A 22,241-nucleotide genomic window follows, 5' to 3' on the forward strand; every position below is an offset into this window, starting at 1 on the left:
GTCGTTGCATATATGGTTTTCCAAAAACAAGGAGCCAGCGGAGAAACACAGCAGGTGTGAAAGAAAGATAAACCCACCTGATGAGCACACACTGGCTGTCATGGCGTTTCCAAATGCAACGGTAGCACTCGTTAGCTATGGCAAAGATGTGCGGCTGGAGCTCGCCCAGGTGGTGCTTGGAGTAAAGGTCCACCCTCTCCAAGTCATACAAACCGGAGATCTGCTTGTAGGGATTCACAGCCGCCAGAATGCTGCCGATGTTTGTCTGGAAAGAACCCAGGACATGTTCCGTAGTATTTATCTTTTATGTGTTACATCCCTTCTCTGCTGTCCTGAATTTCTCCGCCTCTCTCGCTCTTAAAAGACTTAAAAATGCTGACGTCCAAATTTGAGTCTGCTGTACCGCAGCAAAGCTCTCATGAAAACAGATGAAAAATACAAATACTGATGAATATGAAACAGAGAAGCCTCTCTGGGTTAATAATCTGGATTGCGGGATGAGGGGGCGAAGCTGGGGGGGGGGCGATCGGACAGTGGCAGCGATGAGACGCAAATCATATTTTTATTGCAAAACATCGAGATGGATGATGGAGATTTCCCTTTTTATTTCAAAAGTCACCTTGTTGTCCTTTTACTGCCTTAAAAAGCCAAAGTCGAAATAAAGCTTCCATTGACTCGTAAAACCACGTGCAGAAGGACACGTGCGCGCGTGAATGCAAACACGTTGCGACACACGGCCAAAACTCACAGTGAAATTTCTTATGATCAGCTTAGCGGAGATCTGTGGATGGGCAATATTTCATCATCTAGATTAGGTCTGTACGTCGGTAATCTCTTGGGTTTTCCAGAGTTCGAGAATAGTTCTCTTGACGGCGGTGATAAAACTAGCTTGGTGTGTGATTGATATATGTCAGGATGAAAGTGGACCCCGGTGCATCCTAGCCTATTTAGAGAATTACTGAATATTAGAAGCGACACACTCAAGAGGATATAAAGTGCTTACGAGCTTTATATACTTAATGTTTATCTCTGGCTCTCATTACTTTCAGTGTTAATGGACCCACGGCAGTCGTGTGAATGTTCAGTCTCCCTCCAACCGACTGAATGTAGAGAAGTCATTTGTTTTTGTCTTCTCGCCTTCCGCAATAACAGGTGCTACCCCTCCGCGATTTTTATTTTTTAAGGATCTTCTGTACCTGAAAGTAGCACCGCATGCTTGACGAAGGCATTTGTGACCCGCTTGGCGCAAAAGAGAAAGTCCCTGCTGCTGGACCACCATTTTGGTTCAAAGTTCTTACTGAGTTACTCTTAAGCACCTTATCAGAATATTAGTTATTCTTTCAAAACTCATTCATCGTGGTTGCTTTTTTTCATTACGTTCATACCATAAAACTGCTATACTTTGTGGCCGTACTCAGAAATATATTGCACTCATTCATTTTCTATACCTTATCCTGCACTCAGGGTCACATGTGGACTGATTCTCTAAGAATCCCCACAGCACTCTGCATCATGGGAATAATTGCAAATGGTAAGGTAAAAAAAATATATATATATTTCTATACTTGATTTGACTGCGGTACTCTGATGCGGTGTCATCTCTCTGCCAAATACACTTATTATTCTTGCACTCCGCTAAAAGCCTCAGGCACGTAAAGATACGGGAAATGAAGAGGGCATAGACGTTACGTACCATCACACTCAACCGTTCATACGTGTTTACCCGAATGCACTTACATAGATGCTGTCCTTCTGGTAACGCTGGTACAGATTGTGCATGATGGCTGCTTCGTGCAGCTCAGCGAGGGAGGACATGTCCTCCACGCCATCGATGCTGGACTGGTGCATGGCGTAAACCCGCTCCCTGGTGACCTCGGCTTGCTGCAAGTACACCGCCTGTCAGACAAAGACGCACGCATTGTCATTTGATTCATCTCGTATCTGATTTCTTCAGATTTGTATTTCACATTTCGTAACCCTGATATAATAAGTGAATTTGTTGCAACCAAAGTAGTTCAGACGACCAAAGTGGCTGGATATAAAGTAATAGCTCATGAACTATAAATAAAGAAAACCTTTTCTCATATCTTAAGAGAAAAACAAAAGAAGTCATTGGAAAATATGTAAAAAAAATTTATAACCTTGTCTTTATACTGTGGAATGTCACACAAATATTAGTCATAATGATGCTAAGTAATGCGATCATGTTCATCCGAAAGATCATGAGTATCCACCGACACAGCAACACACACACACAAACTCAGACTTCCCCCATGTCACCCAGCGAGTGGGAAAACCGCTTGTGTGGGAAGAAGAGGAGAAAAAGGGGATATGAACAGAGAGTGAACAGAGAGTGCAAGCCTTGTGATCTGCTGGACCTGACAGGTGAAAGCATCAGGGTGCAGATTCAGGTCAAATACACACAAAATGCTGTGATGATGATATCTGTCCCTCGGTATTGCATTCAGCGCACACACACACACACACACACACACACACACACACACACACACACACACAGATAGGAGATAATGGTCCTATTTCAGCATAAAGGTTGGCCATTCATTCCAGCAAAGGCTATTTGTCTAAGAATAGAATCAGCGCCCTTTATATACTGTATACTTAATATGTCAACTCAGTCTTGCAGCCAATCGCCATCCTGTGCATACTGTATCTACTTGTGTGTGTGTGTGTGTGTGTGTGTGTTTGTGTGTATTGCCATAACAGATGTGTTGAGAGTCTGCTGAGAGTGGCAGCAGGGGCTACCCTGAAGGCGTTCAAACATCCTGTTCTTAAATGAATGCATTTCACTCCAGTAACGCTGTCTCCTGAAGCTCAGAGCTGTTGCATGCACACACACACTCACTCTTATCATTATTTCACAAGTTGCTGTCCGTAAGAGAGTTTGATGCGGTTATTTAAACGTGCATATCCCATCCACAGAAATAATCATTTCATAATAAAGCTCTGTGATTCCTTACCGCTACCAAGTACGAGTTTGTATTTCTTAATGGACATATCCGGCAGCCCTCCCACTGTGTGTAAGTGTGCCGTGAGTCTGAGATCTTGTTTATATCAGTGTCTGATGTGAGTTCCTCTCGTCTGACGGTTCTTTGAGTCGCAGCTTGTCATCACAAAAGGGGGACTTTTTGGGTGTGCAGCAATGAGGAAACCCACCTTGCACACACCCTAGAAGGCCTAGTTTCACTCTGCATCCAATTCAGTGAGCGTCGGTTTAAGCCTTCCAACTCGTCTCCCACTCTTTCCCCCATTAAATCTCTCCCTACCATCCACTTTCCGCCTGCCTTTTCTCTCTGAATCCTGCTTACCCTCATTTCTCCAACTTCTGCCTCTCATCTTTCCTTCCTTTTGTGTCATTTTGCTTTCATCCCTTCCCCCATCTATCAATTGACTGTCTGTGTTCACTCGCTCACTCTCTTATCCTCCCTCATATCATCCCGTTCTACATTATTTTCCCCGCACCGCCTCCCAGAGCCTGGCACCCTTTCATCCCCCACATTTCAACACCATTTTTTTTTTCCCAATTTCTCTATACTTCACAGTTGGCCAGCACATCTTACATGCGACAGACGACACTTGTCGTCCCCAAGAGGTGCCGTGCTAGTGACACACATTAAGATGTAAATATTTTATAGAATTTAGGTTGTAAAATCATTTGTACATTATCTATACTGCTTATCCTGCACTCAGGGTCGTGGGGGTGCTGGAGCCTATCCCAGCTGTCAGCGTAGGGCGTCAACCCTGGATCGGTCGATCACAGGGATAGATGTAGAGATATACAACCGTTCACTCCTTCATCCACATGCCATATAGAGAAATACAAACATTCACCCCCTCATCCACACGCCTGGACCACAAAGGTTCTCTGATGAATCTCCAGCGTGTTTTCGGACTGTTGGAGGAAACCGGAGAGCCCGGACGAACCCGGCTCAGCTGTTTCAAAAGCGGAATATTTATGGGAAATGTGACAAATCATCTGCACATACGTCAAGTGTCTTGCGGATGAGAAAGTGTGTCAGCGACTGAAGGGAAATGCAGCAACGTTCAAATTAAAGAAGGAAAGAAAACAAAAGTTTACGAACAACTAATGGGCTTCGGGAGACGTCCCTTTAAAGCTCCACAGTGAAAATCATCCCAAACGTGAAACACTCACACTTTTACAGTACGTGAGAAAATAACTGACTCCCAGTTGCTCTGAAATGGGACGCTTCTTTTTCAATAATTCAGAGAGAAGAAAGATGTGAAATTACAGTGTACACACCACATATACACACACACAGACACACACACACACAAACGCACACACGTATAGAAACAGTGCGCATGGTCTTTTTGTAAAGCCCGTCAATCTGATTTGCATGATTCAGGAGAGCTGGCGGAGGCGAGCCTCTTCATCTGAATTCACGTTAGCTGTAGCCAGAGTGTGTTTATGTGTGTGTGTGTGTGTGTGTGTGTGTGTGTGTATGTGTGTGTGTGTAGTTAGGAGGGCTGCACAGAAAGGGAGAGAGATAGGATGCTCTGGGCATTGTGACCTATATATTCCCCATTCCTCTATTTCACCAGAAACACAAAGTACTTTATACACCTGCATCCATATGTACAGTTTGAATGGACGATTTGGCTTCCAAAGATTAATGTAAGAAAAAAAATAATATCGTTATTTTTATATTGATATATCAATATCAATTTCAACAAAAGATTATCTTCTTTACTACATGATTTAAGGGAATAAGTGCATCTTGTCAATTTTACATTCATATAAAAATGGTAAATGCTCACATAAATGCTTGGAATAAACTCCCTAAGCACTTTGAAATTCATTTGTTATTATGTTTAAATATTTGTTATCATTTTCAAACAAATCAGGGCATCACTAAATAGACACTGGATAATGTGAGGAGCACTTAAAAATGTAACTTTGCATTTTGAAGGTAGAAGCAGACTACCACAACAACATCCTAGCCTTGTTGTATTTTTTGTTTTTTCCATAGAACTTCATACTGAGGAGAAAAGATTAAAACAGTTCTTAACTCCATTTAACTTCATGCTCTCTCTCTGCCCCACAGCAGCCGCTCAGCACCAGGGCGGATAACACATTTCATTCGTCATTTGTCATCATCCTTTAATATTTGGCAGCCCCGCACTCATCCATCCCTCAGGGAAACTTCTGCCTCTTTGCTTCACAGATAAGGGACGTTGCAGAGACAGGGATGATGCACGGCAGAAAGACAGGAGGAAACTGCAGAGGGATGTGAGCTTATGTTTGCATATCTTTGCCCCTGTATCAAATTGCCCTAAAAGATCCAGGGAGAGCGAGTTGATTCAGCATCTAGAGGTATCAGACTGTTCGAAGAATGTGGGTCAGGAAATCAAACAGATGCATTGGCTGGTTTCTGTGCTGGATCAGACCAGACAATGGTACTTTTCATTAGCTGTACTTTGAAAGTGTGTGCCGCGGTTCTACTATGATGGTGCGCGCAACAGCGAGGCATCCCTGCAGCCTTTTCAGCTTGAGTGAGCTCTCGCTGCAACTTTGATGCTAGCTACTAAAATCCAGGTCACATATCGCGCACATTTGCGAACATAGACTATGTGTGCACAGGCATGTGTGTATATGTGTGTGTGTGTAATTATGTATATTTGTATATGTGCGAAGGAGAGCATATCGGTGCAGTCTCAGTTTTATGCATCTTCTACGTCTACAGGCTAAAGTATGAAAATCATTTTTACATTCCTTGTCAACTGTCATAAGGAGGCTTTCATCATAACTAAAGCATCGTGGAAAGATTTTATGCCTGTATCCATGGCGACCCCACCAGAATGTACCACTTTTTTTAAATAAATTTTGAATGGTTACAAGAACAGTTGCAAGGAAGACATTGAACACAATGAGGACACTTACAGTACTTGTCTGCATTTGAACGTCTTTTGTATATCTATCATTTTCCATGTTCTATATTTTCATCCCCTATGATTCTCCATATACTTTTGAAGTTCTCATTTAGCCTCTCTATCTAACTTTGTGCCGTTTCTTTAGTGACCCAGTTTCATTGCAGGTTCATTAAAGTTTGATTTAATCTGTTCTAATCTAATCATTTTCTCTTCATGGTAAAGCCTCAAATTACACATAAAAGAAAAAGGTATAAGCTGACATTGTGCTCCAATATCAAAGGTTTCATCAATTATAGGAGGCTCATTTCATTTCCTTTGGCGCGGCTCCTTTAGATATTTGGAAATCGATTCTTATTCGTCAGCAGTGCAACCCATTTGGATCTCTATTTGAGGTCAGACAGATCGTCACGACGGTTGTCAGATTATTGGCATAAACCGTCGCATGAGAATTCATGCACAAAGTAATGCATAGACTGCTTGTTTTGAAAACTGACTAAACTCTCCGGTGGTAGGACCTCAGGTTGGGAGTTTCTGCCTGATTTCATTTCTTACAATCTCAAACTATGAAGATCTAGAGCAGGGGTGGGCTATTATTTTGGGTGCCGGGCCACATTTCTTATTTCGTTTTTGTGTGCGGGCCAACTGGATATCATGTAAATTGAACAAAATGAAATTTGCAATTTAAATATTCAAATTTTTTTGCATTTTACTTCAACTTTAAAATCATTATGCATTGTTTTGTATGTTATCACTCCACAAAATTAAACAAAAGGAAAACAATTAGGAGTTTCTAAATTCAATATTGATTAAAAATACTTTCAATTTCTAGGACCTTCATCAAAGTAGACTTTTAAGTGATTTGGCAGATAATAGTGGTCGAAATTTGTGAGATTTTTTTATTGATAACAGCATGATGTATTAACATACTTTTGGCTGCATTACCAATACAGACATTTGCTACTGTTCCATTTCCCTATCAGAGCAAGGTAGAGATAAATAGCTCGATCAATGGATAGATGGATAGATGGATAGATAGATAGATAGATAGATAGATAGATAGATAGATAGATAGATAGATAGATAGATAGATAGATAGATAGATAGATAGATAGATAGATAGATAGATAGATAGATAGATAGATAGATAGATATACAGACATACATACACATATACTGGTGCATATCTACAAAATGAAATTATTTTAAAAAGCGATGTGTGTGTATGTGTGTGTGTGTGTGTGTGTGTGTGTGTGTGTGTGTGTGTGTGTGTGTGTGTGTGTGTGTGCCGTATTTGATGCAATATAAACAATCTTATAAATAAATTTGATGACCACAATCTCCTTGAACAGGTGATAGTGGCATGACATCTGTTAACACATGAAATCCTCCAGATTTAAATAATACTTTCTCATCATTCGCTGACAACAGTCTCATGGAATACGATTTAACTGAGCAAAATTACACTTAATTATACTTTGATACACCTTAATCCAAAATGGTTTACATGGAACATATTGTATATTTTGATTAGATTTGTGACACGCAGAACCTAATATGGTACCACTAAGTGGTTGATGCATCTTATTATGATAACAATTACTGCTCAGTGCTTGATATTCGAGCCGCATATAAATTTATATAGCAATAATATAAATATTTTCCCTCATACTTAGAGAGGGAGAATTTTGTTAATGGGTTGCAGAAGTTTTGTGTATTTTAGGTTGAACACTTGCATTGTTTAGCCAGCGCCGCAATCCCAGTTAAGCAGGTTAATGGATGGAAAGAGGTCATGCCATTCCCATCCCATTAAACAATGATTTTTTTAATCAAATTAATACAATTTGAACTTTCCATTAAGGGATGGGTAGTGACACCAGTTGAGCAGAGCTATTTCTGGGAAGTGAAGTACTAGGTGTTGGGATGGCATTCTGCTCAGGAGGTGAGAGTCACACTATTTCCCAAATCCTGACAGGAAGTCTTCTGTTTACTTTTGCATGCATGTAGCAAAGCTGCGATGAATTCCCATTAGGGAATGCAAGCTAAATTGACAAAGACCGATGTAAGTACTTGCATGATCCCCTGCGGCAAGTCATGCTGATTCGACATGAAGGCTGGTGGTTTTGCAGCCATAGTTATATTATTGAATATGTACTACATATGATGACATCCCTATTTTTTAATTGTTACTTTCCAGAAAAATGTATTCATTGCTCTACTATTTGTTGTATTCTCTGGCTGCAGGAGTCAAAAAGGGCACCAGGCAGAACTCCAGGGAGACCAGGGATTCGGGTATGAGAGCATCCCACCGTTTTCACGGTTTTAAGGGTAAAGTCCCCGATCCTGCTGATTCTCCATCAAAAATTCACCACCATCAGGGGAGCCAACATTTAAACACTAACAACTAGAAGAGGGAGAGCAGAGGGACGCAGGCAGATCTGGATGGGGGTTGAGAAGCGGAGGGCATTTATAATCCAGAGCAACAAGAATTTATGCTTCAATAATGAGTCGTCTATTTATTGGGAAAATGCTGGTCAGTCCACCTCGTATCCCTTGGCAGATTCACTGAAGGCAGTTCACGGAAAGATCGTACTTTTAGTCATTTCATATCTAAACGGTGATAAATCCACCCCATGTTTATGAAAGTGAATGTGGAGGATGTGGATGTTTTTGAGGGTATGATGTGAGGATTGAGACTCTTGAGTGAAAGCCAAAGAACCACATCTATTATTAGCTACATCCAAATACTGCCAACTGTGTGTGTGTGTGTGTGTGTGTGTGTGTGTGTGTGTGTGTGTGTGTGTGTGTGTGTGTGTATGTGTGCCAAACACATTGGCCATAAAAAAAGACAAAAAAAAACAAACAACATTAAATCCAAACAGCGATGTGCACATGTCCCCTCTGACACAAAAAGTCTGTGCATGCACAAACGGGACTGTCTCAGAAAATTAGAATAATGTGATAAAGTTCTTTATCTTCTGTAATGCAATTACAAAAACAAAAATGTCCTACATTCTGGATTCATTAAAAATCAACTGAAATATTGCAAGCCTTTTATTATTTTAACATTGCTGATTATGGCTTACATTTTAAGAAAACTCAAAAATCCTATCTCAAAATATTAGAATATCATGAAAAAGTAATTTTTGTTTCTTTAATTGCATTACAGAAGACAAAGAACTTTATCACAATATTCTAATTTTCTGAGACAGTCCTGTACAGTGCTCTTCATGAGATTTAAACCTTCAGTTACATGCTTTTGGCAGGGGGGCATTTGCCATTTAGAGGGATTGAAGACAACGTTGTCTTGATATCAGCTTCCGTTTATTCTTGGTCTCCTCTTTGGACCGAATGTATGTCAGTGGTGCAGTTTGCATATGCATGAGGAACAGGAGGAGGAGGAGGAACGTCGAGCCACAGGACCAGGAGGCTCTATCGATTCCCAAAGGAGAGGACGAACCTGCGCAGCTCGCAATCACAGTCTCTAGATTCTTTTCTCAGTTTTAGTTGCACCGTTGTAGTCGATAAAAAAAAAATATCAGAAATGTGACGCTGTAAACAGGCTTACATGGTGGGGGTAACGAACAATGTGTGAGGAAGGGAAGAGGCGACACCCACCTCTCCATAGTCAGTCGTGACAACAAGGGTTCCATCTCCGCAAGAGTTTACGGTGGCGGGAACCAGCTGCTCCTTCTCTCTGACCCACACACGGGCCCCCTGAAAGCACACAAAGACAGAAGTGACGCCAGGCAGCTTGATTGACTGGACAACATCGACCGTATCATATACACAGCATGTGTTTACCCCACAACTGGATTTGTGTCCGTGTCCAGGTTTGGGGTATCTGCAAGCGAACAACATATTGAGCTTTCAGGCCAGTGGAGCGCTAGATCAGTGTTTTCCGTTAAGGTGAATAAAAACTACATCTGTAGGGGAAGTGTCACACCAATGAGCTCCCAGACAGATGTGGTAAATGAGCGACTGTGACATCTGGTTTTCTACCATGCTTAAGCAGCAGAGGTTGTCTGTGTGTGTGTGTGTGTGTGTGTGTGTGTGTGTGTTTGTGCACGCGTGTGTTTGAGTGTCAGAGAGGAAGTATGCTGCTCCCACATATCTCCACGGACACAAAGCCCTCTTTCACTCTGTCTCTAACCTTCAACCTCAAACCCCTAAAAAAAGGGGGCACAGTCAAACAGAGTGTGTGTGGGGGGACGGGGTCAACGGGGTCACTGAAATAATATAAAGATAACAAATCTCCAACATTTGTCCTCCCGAAATCTATGCTCGGTTGCGTTTATTGCGCAAAAAAATTACATGCTTTTATGTGTACAGGACTGTCTCAGAAAATTAGAATATTGTGATAAAGTTCTTTATCTTCTGTAATGCAATTAAAAAAAAACAAAAATTACTTTTTTCATGATATTCTAATATTTTGAGATGGGATTTTTGAGTTTTCTTTAGATGTAAGCCATGATCAGCAATATTAGGCTTGCAATATTTCAGTTGATTTGTAATGAATCCAGAATGTATGACATTTTTGTTTTTGTAATTGCATGACAGAAGATAAAGAACTTTATCACAATATTCTAATTTTCTGAGACAGTCCTATAAACCAGTAAGAAGAATAGAGACAAAGTTTGTAGCCTGAAAAGATGAAATGTATTATATTGTATTTTAGTGAGTATCACCGTCTGCTTTATGTGTGTTTTTGCAATAGCTAACTAGCGCGAATGTTCTGAATCTTTTTAAGTGGAAACTGTGTTTGCAGAACCTCTGTGTCGTAAGTAAGTGTGGTAATCCACTTGCTTCTAATATCATACTTTAATTGGCATCAAAACGCGGCTTAAGTTTAAACATTTCTGAAAAACGGTAAAAAGGACTTTGTATGACAGAATTATAGAGTAGTTAAAGGCAGGTAAGCTCTTTTTCTGTGTTACTGAAAGAAATTGTTACTTTATTCAACTCATTCTCTCCTTGAGAGGCTGACAAGACTTTAACAGCGGCTTTATTAAACCAGCTGCTGTAATTCAAAGAATAATTCTTATCAATGTCCGGCATTTTAAATAGAAGAAAGCAAAATATTATACTGTTTTTATTTTAATATTCATACTAGCTTGTTTGCTGTTTTAAATGATGTTCTTTAATTGGAGATTAACCAATGGGAAGTTCTGGGATGGAACAGACAATTAGCAGATAAATTCTGCTCCACTTCTTCAGAACTGAAGAAGCCTCTTGCATGAGGCATCGTACAGTTGTCATGACAAGAAGATTTTGACAAGAATTTAGACCTGGATGACTGATGACCTCCACAGACAATTTAGTAGATAGTTAAGTTAGTGCATTGCAGCAATGTATAAATGAGTGAATGGTTGAGTCAATAATGTGATCAACTTGTGACCAATACACAACCTCAGCTCTTGCCCAGTGACAGCTGGGATTGGCTCCAGCCCCCCACAACCCTGACTGCAGGAAAAACGATATAGATAATGAACGAATGAATAAATAACTGGAAATATGGTGATAACAGTCGAGGACGAAAACATCCGCTTTAGGCAAAATATGAATGTTTCTTTAGGCATCGGAGGTAAAATTTTAAAGTTTTCACAAGTAAATGCTAAAGGTTGAGAAGAGGTCTGAGCTAAGGCGGAGCGCTGTGCAGCACCAGGTGTGTAAAATACAACAAACTCTGCAACAAAGAAGGAGTGGAAATGCAGTGCTTCAGCAACAGATGGTCTCATGCCCTAAAGCATTCCCTGACAACTCTCTTTGGAATATCTCCTCTCTCTTTTGGTTTCAGTTTGTCTTCTCCTTTAAGTCTATCAGACATCCCAAAGCACAGGGGAAAACCAGTTGTGGCCCAAGGCAGCAAAGTCAACCAGGTAGATACAGTCAGAATCATGGCTCATGGTAGGATTTAGTGGGGGGGTGTCTGAACAGAACACCGGGATACTCTTACATCCATTGCAAAAGGACACAGTTGTTACCATTACAAGGATCTCTAAGTTGAATTCAAACTATTTTTAACAACCAAATTTCATTGCACTGACATGCTCTGCAATGGCAATACGGTCTATTCTTTTCTATTCATCTTTTTATATGCCTTTGCACAACCACATCGACAAATAATAGAAAAAGGGTCCGCTTTACGCAGAGCAGACTTTTCTGAAAGAGACTCCCTTTAACCCCTAAATATCACGAGATTGTCAGCCTGAAGAAGCTGGTTCCACGGCAGAGGACTCCGGTGGCTGAAGGCTCTGTCTTTTCTCCTGCTAAAGACCGGAGAAACTCAAGTGGGCCAGCATTCCCGGAGGAGGGTGTTCTAATGGGGTGGCAGAGCACTATGAGCATTTGTCAAGAAGACATTGCCTACTAAGTAATGCTGAGGATTCAAATTGCATTTCTGATTCTGTCGCAATCAGGGAAGCCGGTTTAGGAGTTAGATGTTTTATTGTTATACTGTCATTTGCATTTTGCACAAATTTGAGAGAATAGGATTTGTTGCAGCAGCAAACTTGTCAGCCGATAATATTTTACTTTTTTGTTCGGCGCACGTAATGTCCAATATTTGTAATGTTAAGTTAAAATCAATGGCAGTCCTTGACTGACCTGAAGGACTCATCTTCATCAATGTTCACTCCAGGATTCCTCACCATATCAAAACATTTTAAGTACTTGACAGAATATGCATTAGGGCGATGCAGTTTGTTTTTCAAGACAAATATAAGCAGAGGATAAATGACCATTCAATTTAGAAGGTATGTTAATAATAGCTGCATTTGCAAATGTGCACCGAATGTGGTAAATGTCTTCATTTTCCTCTGGTAAATTTTAGAGTCATTAGATTAATAACTGCAATCACTGCATTCTATTTCACTTTTGGTTCAAAAACAAGAACACCAAATAAACATTTTTCAGCCCTGCTCAGAATTTTGGTTTTTGGAGCTTCTGGTTGTCCGGCCCGTGTTGCCCGCCTGCTGTTTACCTGGTGAACTGGCACTACACTGAATGAATGTCACTCTGTCGTGAACCTGTAAGCCAGGGGTGTCAAAGTCATTTTAGCTCAGGGGAAACACAGAGAAAAATCTATTCTAAGGTGGGCTGGATGGGTAAAATCATGACATATGAACTATTGTTACGTACCTATTGTTCAATTCACTCCTAAAACCTGGTATTTTTTAGCTTTGCGAGCCGGATTAAACCTGTTCACGGTCCTAATCCGGCCCACGGGCCTTGGGTTTGACACCCCTGCTGTAAGCAGTATCGCAGTCTATCATCTACATCCCAGCCAGTTTGAGCATTTTGCTCAAAGAGGATGATAAATTTAGATGAATCTTTGCCTGGAATTGTCTCAGCTGAGTTGAAAATGTGCAGCCACTAGCTGTTATTTCCAATTCACTCAGATCTTCGCGGAAAGGAGCCTCATACACAAAGAACCACTCTGGCAAATTGAAAAATTTAGGAGCCTCCGCTCCTCGCTGTCACTGTTCTCTCCTCAACAACGCTCTATATATAGTCTCATCTAGATGTCGTCTCCCGGAGGCCGGACAGTCGGACGGTTTCCTCTGTCTGCCTGTCAGATTCCAGCACACAAAGCCATTGTAATGATGTTGATGCAATGGTTTGACCCGATGACCTGCCCCTGTCCTCGGGCTCTGTGCTCTCACTTTACCACCATTTCATTGGATTCTGTTTCATGTGACAGACTGTGACCCCGTTTCAACTTCTAATACTGGACCTTTTGGCACACTTCATAATATGAGCGCGACGACTTTTCGTTCAAATGTTCCTCCCTCCGCTCATCTCATGTGCATCCATAAACCGGTAATGTATCTGCATTCTTGGCATTAAGTAAATTGGTCTCGGTGCCAGATCGATGTCGTCCACCCCCTCGTCCGCCCCAACTCCCACCCCCGCCTTTGCCGTGCAATCTCTGGGGTAAGACCAGCAAGAAAGGCGGAGGGTTATTAACGACCTGCCAGCGTTACAACCTACACACCCAGCAACACTATCCTCTTCCTGGTCCTCTCCTCCTTCCCTCCCCCTGCTATTACTGGTCCAGACAGACAGGGATGGCCATGCATGACAATAACCTTCAGTACTTTCCCTAGAGTAAAACCGATGGCAGAGCACAGGTTTTACCAGAGAGTCACCATGTGTTACATGGCAAGTCTGGTTTAAGCACTTTGGTCTTACAACCTTCTTTGTCCCTCTTCCTTCATTACACCTTACAATTAGAGTATATTAATTAACCATTTTATGAATTCGAAGTGCTCATGTTAAGGTACTGATCCATATCACATTGGCAAATGTTTCATATTCAATAGGTTGGTAACTATGGCTATATGGGTGATTCAGTCAACATATAGCAAAATGTGAATTTTGCAAAAAAAGGCCAGAAAAGTGATTTCTACGGGGGGGCGAGGAACCCTCAATGATCTTTTCCTCAATATCCAACAACCACCTGAGAGCCAAGCGGCACGATTTTTCGTCTCTAGTAACCAAAGTTTTCATTTGCCTTCATTTCCTCAGGGCACTGACTGTGAATCACTCGTGTTATTGAAAACAAATAAACAGGTGGACTATTAAGAATGCTCTCATATAACTAAAGCCTTTCATGACTTAATAACCAAATTCAAGCCGCCTCGCGTGAGTGTGTGTGTTCCAGCTAAAGACCTTCTGCTTGAGCGATCAAATACACGGACGCGCCATTCGATTGAGGCGTCGCCCCGAAACAGTCTCCGCGAGAGACACTCACGCCTCAGCAAACACAGATTAATCACCTGATCCGAAAATTTGATCAACGTCAGCGTGCGTTCTGACTCCGACAGCACATTCAAGGGTCATTTATAAACATAACCTGTGCATCGGGGTGTAAAAGCGGGATAGAGCAGAACTTTGGCTGAGTAAGGATTTAAAAAAGTCAGCTGAAAGGACTGGCCTACAGCTGAAACCTTGCTCTCTGCATTCTGCCAGTTGTTAAAGTCATTTTACTGGGTGTGAAGGGCTCAAACAAAACCATTAATATCCCTGGAAAACTGTGAAAGGTTGATATGGACTGAGAGAAGAGCTGGTAGGACTTGATCTCCAGCCAAGACAATTGAGGTAACAACTGACCGATGGCAAAGCTGTAAAACATAAAAAAAATTTTTTTTTTAAAACTCAAACCCTTGGGGGTAAATGTGAAATAATGCAGTTGTCAGAGGAAAATGGGAGGTAAACATATAACATAGATTAATAAATGTATTGAAAAAGCAGGTTGATGTGCAACAATGGGGCGGAGAACACAAGTATCTCAGAGCTGGCTTTGACTGTGACTGTTTGTTCCGCACTTCGGCTTTTTAATTCTGCTACTTTTTCCACAATATCAGATCGCACGTGTAAGACAAACGGGCAGCCATCCACAATTCAACAATATGATATTCATCTATTTTATCAGGTTGCACCTCATTTGTTGCCATGGGAAAGCTGCTCCTGCTAACATGGAGCAGCTCAAATAGAAATATACTTATTAAATGCTGTGGCTCCTTTAGACTTTGCAAAATGTTATTCTTCAAAATGGATCACAATGTGGCATTGGAGGTCGGGGTGTTCAAAAAAACATTTAACCATGAGTTTTACATTGTTTCCACAGCGAAAAAAAGCATAGGGTTGTGATTCCTTGGGCTTGGTCATTTCACTTTAGCCTTTCTGTCCATTTGAGACAGATGAGGGACAGCACAGAATATATGGTTGTTATGGTTGTTCATAATATGGCGCCCTCGTGTGCAGATGTTTGTTGTGCATTTATTCATCAATATTAGTTTGTTGGCTTTTAATGTTTTCCTCCTCCTATCAATATTAGTTTGCTGGATTTTAGTGTTTTCCTACTCCTATCAATATGCTATAAAAAGAGAAATAAAGGAAGGAATAAATATCAATTATCATATCAATAGTACATTGTGAGTAGCGCAACATTAATTTGCTATCCCCTTATGCCTGCATTTGACCTCTCAACTTATGTTCACAAGCTGTCAGATTTAATTTAAATGCCTTGGTGTATAAAAAGCACATGATCTGGTCTTTTTGCAATGATTTTTATTGTTGATATTATGATTATATTTTGTTTTTAAAAAAGACCTAACATAGTTCCAGGCTGCTACAGCCCTGGCCTGGATCAAGGACGTAAACTGTGTCAGTAATATTCCATTAAAGGTGATAATACAATCAGGATAGAAAGGCTTTCAGCGGATTATGGCAGCAGGGAACAAGTCACCGCGAGTTTATTTGTGTGTGTGTGTGTTTGAGTGTGTGTGTGTGGGCGCGCATGCGTGTGTCTGTATTAATAAACATGTGTGTGGGAAGGGGTCACCTGTTCAACATGAGCTACATCTGTCTGTGATTTTGAAAAAAACAAGAAAAACTAGCAGTAGGGGAAAAAAAGAAAAAAAAAAAAACAAGATAGGTCGAAAAGAAGCAGACAGCGCATTAAATATTTTCCCTCACTATATTTCAATTGTACCGTATATCAATTGTTAAAAATCATTAAGTCAATCTATTTCAGAAGGACAACACAATTATTTATGATTGCTGGATAAATTCCCAGATTTTACATCAGTGTCTCTGTCAATCCAAAGACCAGCCTTAAATAAGCTTGTTTTCATCTATCGTTCCTTTTGTTCCAGTGAAACGATTTATCAGTAAATCGTGAGCCGGTTGCTCGTCACTCCTTTGACTTTGTATTTTGCGTGTTCTTTTAAATGTTTTACTCCTCAAATGAAATTGTCTGCCCCCTCAGAAATGATTTCATTGGTCACTTGAGGCTCAGAGCGGGTCTAGCTGTGTGGCAGGATGCTACCATACCTGTTTAGCCCAGTTAGTTTAGGTTTATAAGCTACGTACATCAGCTTTTTTCAACACCACCTCGGATGAAATGTCAGAATCCTCTGGCCAAATGTCAATTTCAGATATCCCTGATGCGTCATCTCATTTGGTCAGGCTTACAGCCTGGGAATTTGAAATCCGACTGCCAATCACAATGACGCCATGTGTAACTGGACAACAGATGTAAGGGATCGATCGTTGCCTCATAAATGCTGAAACAAGTCCAATAAATACGTCCTTTGTTCATCTTTTTAAGTAAAAATAGCGATCCCTTTGGCGCCGGCAACCGTCAAAACCACCTCAGCAGCAGTTGGGAGCTCATGGCAGCCGACAACTTCCAATATAACCTTATAAATGCTGATAATAGTAAAGATCCTTGTATATGAAGCTAAGACTGATGGCAAAGAGGCAAGGCAAATATTGGTCGGTACCCTTTAATGAAAAAAGAGAAATCCTGGTTAACCATACAGACACCAAAAGGCGAAAAGAACATCTTTGCTGAAGTTTTTATATCCTCATAAATCCCTGACCCACAGAGACAATTAACTCTAAAATGGCCCCTGACTAAAGTCTTTCCCGGCCAACAAAATGTCCTCTTCTTCCCATGCAGTCATTAACATGCATAAAAATCTACACACAGCCAACGCTTCTGCACATCCATCGTAGATGAGCCTGATTTAAAAATGGTGGGTCTGTGATGATTTCTGCTCCTCTGGAAGAACAGAAGATTTACAACAATAACCTTTTAACCTGGCCTGACTCTGAACAAAAACAAATGATTAACCAAAGTCAGTCACATCGGAATAAAATGCTAAATTACAGGCAGGGATAAAGGCAGCAGATAGAAACAGCTGCTAGGGTTGTTACGTGTGTGTGTGTGTGTGTGTGTGTGTGTGTGTGTGTGTGTGTGTGTGTGTGTGTGTGTGTGTGTGTGTGTGTGTGTGTGTGTGCGCACGCGCACGTGTATGCACGCTCGTAAATCCTCTTTGAGAGGCCCGTTTTGAGAAGTCTGCTAATTATCACATTCTCTCTCATCTCAGATTAAACTACAGTCACACACCCCCGCAAACGCCATGGCAACAGGGATCCACGGCAACACTGTGGAAACAGGGTACCATGGAAACAGCCTTTCTCCTCTGGGTATTGGTGGATGATGGGATATGATGTTCCCGTGAAGGGGATTTTGGTATATGATGTTGTGTATTTACTAATTTGAAGTCTTTCGTTATGCAAACGAAAACCCGGTAGCTGTTTTGGTCGAAGACATCAGATACTGAAAGCCTGATATTTCTGATTATGCACCATATAAACCCATGCGAATTAACCACCTAAAACATGATAAAACAGGAAAGTTTTGGGAAATTGGCCAATGACTTTCCATCCAGCCTAATTGTCTTCATTTACTTTGCAAGAATAAAATACATTCATGTGCACAATTCATTAATTCTGGGAGGTCAAAGGGCACAGAACTAATTATTTGCCACCAGGTGCATTCTATTCTATTGTACAAGGACGCATCCAAAGATTGGGTTATAAACAATCTTTCATATCTTTCATAAAGCAAATCTAAAGTTACGGTACAATCCTAATGTTTTTGGATCAGAGGAGCTCTGCTACAGTTTCAAGATAAACCCATCTAGCAGCAAACGACATGACACAAATCTGCCACTGCTAATTGAGTTATTCACTGACAAGTTTTATAAATATGTCTCGATAGCTGCCGCCCGTCACTTCATTTATTTATTAATTGAATTGTAACATACAATAACGCAATCTTATGCAACAGCTTCTAGTAAAATGGCTGTGATTTGACTGTCAAGCAGGACGCCATTGAGCAAACAGCCAAAAGCTCACTGGAAGTGTTGGGCCACCAAATTGTTGACGGCTGACTGTTTAAATATTATAAATATATATTTTTTTGGAAACGGTAAATGTTTGAAGAGTTCCTATTTCAAAATGTATTTTGAAATGTACTTAATGACCTATTTTTTGTAATTATGAGGCACTTTGGTTCTATGACGATAAAAGTGTTGTTATCTTTTTTATTTTTTATTTTATTTTTCTTTCGGACTTCAACTAGGAGTCTTGTAGGAGTCAGTACCGTTGTACAGATGTAGCAAAAGACTCGGCCGCAGAGCAGCACGTAGGAGACTGAGACGGGAATAAAAGTAGTCGAGGGAGGAGAAAAAAAGACAGGACCGGGAGGAGGAGTAGGAGGAGGAGACGGAGTCTGGCAAAGCTGGTTGAAGGAGATGGAGACGTGCAAAGAGAGAGTGGCCGCAGGGAAAGTGAGTATCAGAGGGAACGGAACGGAGGGAGAGAGCGAGAGAGGCAAAGCTGATGCAGCTCCTGAGCAGAACAAATGTGTTCGGAGCTGCTGAATATAGGTCACACATCTCCAGCGACTGCTCCCTTCCCTCCACAGAGGCAGCTTCCTGCAGAATCTACTTCATAGCAAATCCTGCGTAATATTCAGTACAGTGTGCAGACATGGGCGAAGCAAATTCCCCTTTGAGCGCCTATACAGTATTGTGGTTTAAGTGCACACTGCACCATGGATAGGTTATTTTATTTTTAGCATTTTTGTTTTTTTGCTGCATATCTTAGGTTGCTGGTCCTTTAATGTGCCTTGCATGCACGTTTCACCATTGAGTTTCCTGCCGTTGTACAGAATGCAGCTGGGTGATTAATATTTTACTGCAGAGCAAATTCTTTGCATGAAATAAGTAACTGTGGGAAAGCTTTCATGTCCACACAGGTCATCTCAATATGGTACACATGGGACGAGAAATACCAGTGATATAACTATTATTCATACCCTGTGCAGTTTTAAAACCTGAGTAAGGTGGAGAAGGAGTTCAGAGGCAAATTGAGAGAATATGAAGTATCCGCTAAGATAAAGCTAAAATGAATAAAGATTCGGCAAGACACGGCATCCACCTGAGAACAAACGTCAACCGCGTGTGTCACAGAGGAAGAATCAGGTGTTGGGGAATCACCCGGCGGCTTGTCCTGGCTCAGGATTCACAAGTTAATCTGACATGGAAAAACGTGTGGCCCCTTCTGGAGAATTTCTGATTCCCCCTTCAAGCCCTCTGAAATAAACACGTTGCCATTTTTCTTTCAAATACAAATAAGTTGCTGATTATCAAGTAAATCTTCGGTCATTTTCATGAAAATCCTACTGATTACAGAGGTAAATTCTTTTTCACTTTTGCTTATTTTTTCAGTTGATTTTTAAAGGTTACAAAGGACTAAAATTTTCCTGTGACTTAGCTAACATTTTAATGAATTCACATGAGGAAGAAAAAGTGACTAGCAGAAAAACAAAAATAACAATGTAAATTATTTCTATATTGTAAAATAATCTTTCACAGCAAAATAAATAATCAACAATGAGCCAGACATTCAAATTCTTCTCAAGAATTCATAAAAGTCACAATGTTGATGCAGGAAACGCAGGGAAGAAGGTTGCAAAGATGAGGTGATGGAGCCAGCAGATAAATGAAACAAAGTGGACCCGGGACCTGCACGCTATTGCACACACACACACACATACGCAATTGTCCCGCGAGAATTGATTACTCAGCTTCAACTGGCATGAAGTCATTTTTTCTGGGTATCAGTTATGCAGCTTCTGCAGGACTGCGGGCCTGAACATTAAAACTCAACGGGTTAGTCCATTTGGAAAGAGTGTGTCGGGGCTGCAGGTTTTTTTGTTATGGTAGTGTGCAAATCAATTCTCCGATCAATATATTGAAGTCAATCGGAGAAGGGAAATGGGGAATCAGTCGTTAGATTTGGCCATTGCTGTGCATCATGTTGTCTCCCTGTCATTTTGTGTTTTGTATTATTAACGAGTAATCCGAGGCGACACACAACATTTCGAGTGTATTTTAAATCAGATTTTGATCTGTAACCGGCGGCAACGGCCAGGACCTCGAACAGAAGTGGGCCCAGATGAATAAATGTCATGAGAGGCATTTAAACCTGTATCGGATTAACGCCAGAGGCGGGAGGCCGAGTAACTCAGATGGAAGGGAAGGCGGCAGACGAGACGATGCTCCGTGAGATTCCGTGGCCACGTGTGCGCGTGCACGGACGAGCGGTGTCTGTAGAGCGACGTGAGTGAAAGGCAGGGGAGAGGTGAAGAGCCATATCCCGGTTGGGGGTTACAGCGTACAATAATAGCCCTAAATATAGAAATGGGAATGCAAAATGGCTGAGAGACCTGAGGCAGCACTCTGTTAATGGTTTTAAAAGACGTCCCGGATTTGAGCATTTTGATGGTACATTAAGAACTAAATCTGATACAAACATGATATTTTGGGTCTCCGGAACAAATTTACATCGATGCTATGGGCTTGAAACTACAGCTATAATTCAAGGAAACTACATGAATGTTTCCCAATGGATGAAATCGCAATGTTCAATTAGATTTCATTGTAATTCTTTTGTAATATTTGCGCGTTTGCAAACATTTTCATTCGTCCAGTGTTGTTTCCAGTCTGTTTCAGAGAACTTCTAATAAAGTTTTTTTTTAATTTGGCACATTTCTCAAGTACAGAGTAATTATTCAGTCTCTCATAAACCACCATTCCCCATTAGTATTGTGATTTTTTTATCTGAATGTGATACATGTTTGGATGTAAACAATGACATTTCCGAGGCTTGTGTCAAATCCAAGGGGACTTTTGGTCACATGAAAAAGGAACAAAAACAGGAAAGGGTGATCATAACATATTCTTCGTCTCTTCCTTTCAGCTACTCCCCTTCAGGGGTCGCCACAGCGAAACCCCCTCCATGTAACCCTATTCTCTGTATCCTCCTCTCTCACACCAACTAATTTTTGTGTCCTCTTTCACCCCATCCCTAAATCTTCTCGTTGGTCTTCCTCTCGGCCTACCGCCTGGCAGTTACAACCCCGGCATCCTGCTACCGATACATTAACCACCCCTCCTCTGTACATGACCATCTCGGTCTGGCTTCTGCGATTTTCTTTCTGCAACATCTCACATGTGCTGTCCTTCTGATGGATTCTTATCCCTCTCCATCCTCCTCACTCCCAGAGAGAACCTCGACATCATCATCTCTGCTACCTCCTGCCTGTTCCTCAATGACACTACCTCTCAATATATGGCATATTAACAATCATACATGAGCTTAGATTTTTTAAGCATCCATCTCCCATTCGTATCGGTTCTTCTCGCACACGCACGCACACGCGCACGCCACCGATCCCGCACCTCCTCCCATGTCGTTCTACAGATCCCTCCTCCACCCCCCCACCCCCGGTGCACTGGCCCGGACGCCTCTATCCTCCATCCCCTCCACCGTGCAAGTCAGCTCGGACAGCGTGTGTCCTGCCGTCGTTCCCGACGAGCGGAAATCGTGTAATAACCGGAGGTTGCGGGAGCTGGTGGCAGCTCTCATAGGCTCTGCGGTAAAAGCAGCCCCGGAGAGCCACGGGA

General features: G+C 41.4%; 1 protein-coding gene across 1 annotated transcript in view; it reads right to left on the reverse strand.

Moving 5' to 3' along the window:
* Nucleotides 1-22,241, reverse strand: part of myo10l1 (myosin X, like 1) — a 43,892-nt gene that overhangs the window by 21,117 nt on the left and 534 nt on the right. Inside the window, exons 2-4 of the mRNA XM_086155586.1 lie at nucleotides 9,529-9,627; nucleotides 1,738-1,896; nucleotides 78-265 (exon numbers count right to left, since the gene is read on the reverse strand). Of these exons, the coding sequence (XP_086011712.1) occupies nucleotides 78-265; nucleotides 1,738-1,896; nucleotides 9,529-9,627 (446 nt within the window). The remainder of the gene's footprint in view (nucleotides 1-77; nucleotides 266-1,737; nucleotides 1,897-9,528; nucleotides 9,628-22,241) is intronic.

The sequence above is a fragment of the Fistularia commersonii genome, chromosome 1, assembly GCF_037954325.1.
Source record: "Fistularia commersonii isolate RoL2024-O1a breed Wild chromosome 1, RoL_Fcom_v1.0, whole genome shotgun sequence".
Classification (NCBI taxonomy): Eukaryota; Metazoa; Chordata; class Actinopteri; order Syngnathiformes; family Fistulariidae; genus Fistularia; species Fistularia commersonii.